Raw genomic sequence first — 1,327 nt, 5'->3', positions numbered from 1 at the left:
CCTAAGCCCAAGAGCTAGAGGTTGCTGTGAGCTGTGACACCTTCTACTGAGGGTGACAGAGTAAGATTCTGTCTCTAAGGGAAAAAAAAGTTGTTTTAAAATCACACACTTTATTTCCACACTAACACACACCCAAGAAATCTCCCAAATACTTTTAACAATTCAATTAATATAGTTATAAAGTCAATTATATACTATTCAAAACCCCAAAAGTCAATCAGTTTAACAATCCAAACATTTCCAGATGTGGTTTTCAAAGATACCTTTGGTTGTGGAACTAGAGTTAGAATCAACATACTTGGAATCCATTTAAAAACATTTGCTTATATTAAGGTGTTCAATAACTTTAGTTTACATCTGGCAAACTGGAATTTGATGATGTAAAGTCATAACACTGAAATACACATATAGGTTTTGCCCCAAGGCTCCCTCGGTAAGAATTAAGGGCCATAAAAAGGAGAAGTCCAGGCTGTAACATCTCTTATTCTATAACAGAGGTACAGGAGTTTAACACTAGTTATAGTGACAATCATTAAACTTCATCATCTAAATGGTCCCTTGCTAAGGTTTCAGATGAACACAAATGCAATTTACTTTTATTACACAGAAAAAAAAAAAAGAAGGATCATTTTCTAACTTACCTTCACCTATGTGTGTTTCTGCTATAAGCTGAAGGTGCTGAATACAGGCAGTAGCAATATCTACCACTCTATCAATCATAAAACTTCCCTCTGTATCAATAAAAATTGCTTCACCTGCCACTCCTCCGAAACATTCTGGTATCTGCACATCTACTGCTAACTGAATACTGTTGAGAGAAAAAAGCCAAATGACCAAATCATTATTTTATCATATAAGACAATGTTTTCCAAACTCCAGGTGATGACCAGTAAGTTATCTCTGAAAATTTTATAAGTGCAAATATACTGCCCAAGGCAACAGAAATGTCTGACTCTCTAACTCTGTCTCTAGATATATGTGAACCAACTCATGCTTGGATTAGGGGGTAGGTGTTCCCATAAAATTAAGACTGAAGACTTATTAAGGATTTTTAGGCCTCTGGAAATAGAATCCTGTTCTTATTATGCATGAACTTTTTTTTTTAGATATTTGGCTTTCAAGTATATTCTCAAAAGTGCACTAATAAAGCTGCTTGTTTACCCTTATGACTGCACTATAATGTTGCAAAAGAAAAATTTTTTTTTGAGACAGAGTCTCAAGCTGTCACCTTGGGTAGAGTGCCATAGCATCACAGCTCACAGCAACCTCAAAGCCTTGGGCTTAAGCAAATCTTGCCTCAGCCTCCTAGGTAGCTGGGACTACAGGC

The 1,327-nt window shown here is 36.1% G+C and overlaps 1 protein-coding gene across 1 annotated transcript in view; it reads right to left on the bottom strand.

The window, feature by feature from the left end:
- RAD51C (RAD51 paralog C) overlaps positions 1-1,327 on the bottom strand; it is a 45,462-nt gene that overhangs the window by 37,457 nt on the left and 6,678 nt on the right. Inside the window, exons 3-4 of the mRNA XM_012808746.2 lie at positions 642-808; positions 264-277 (exon numbers count right to left, since the gene is read on the bottom strand). Of these exons, the coding sequence (XP_012664200.1) occupies positions 264-277; positions 642-808 (181 nt within the window). The remainder of the gene's footprint in view (positions 1-263; positions 278-641; positions 809-1,327) is intronic.

Source organism: Otolemur garnettii, unplaced genomic scaffold (genome assembly GCF_000181295.1).
Source record: "Otolemur garnettii isolate 467f Iridium unplaced genomic scaffold, OtoGar3 scaffold00094, whole genome shotgun sequence".
Taxonomy (NCBI): Eukaryota; Metazoa; Chordata; class Mammalia; order Primates; family Galagidae; genus Otolemur; species Otolemur garnettii.
Note: the sequence above shows the minus strand (reverse complement) of the source record. Positions and strands in the feature narration are given on the sequence as shown.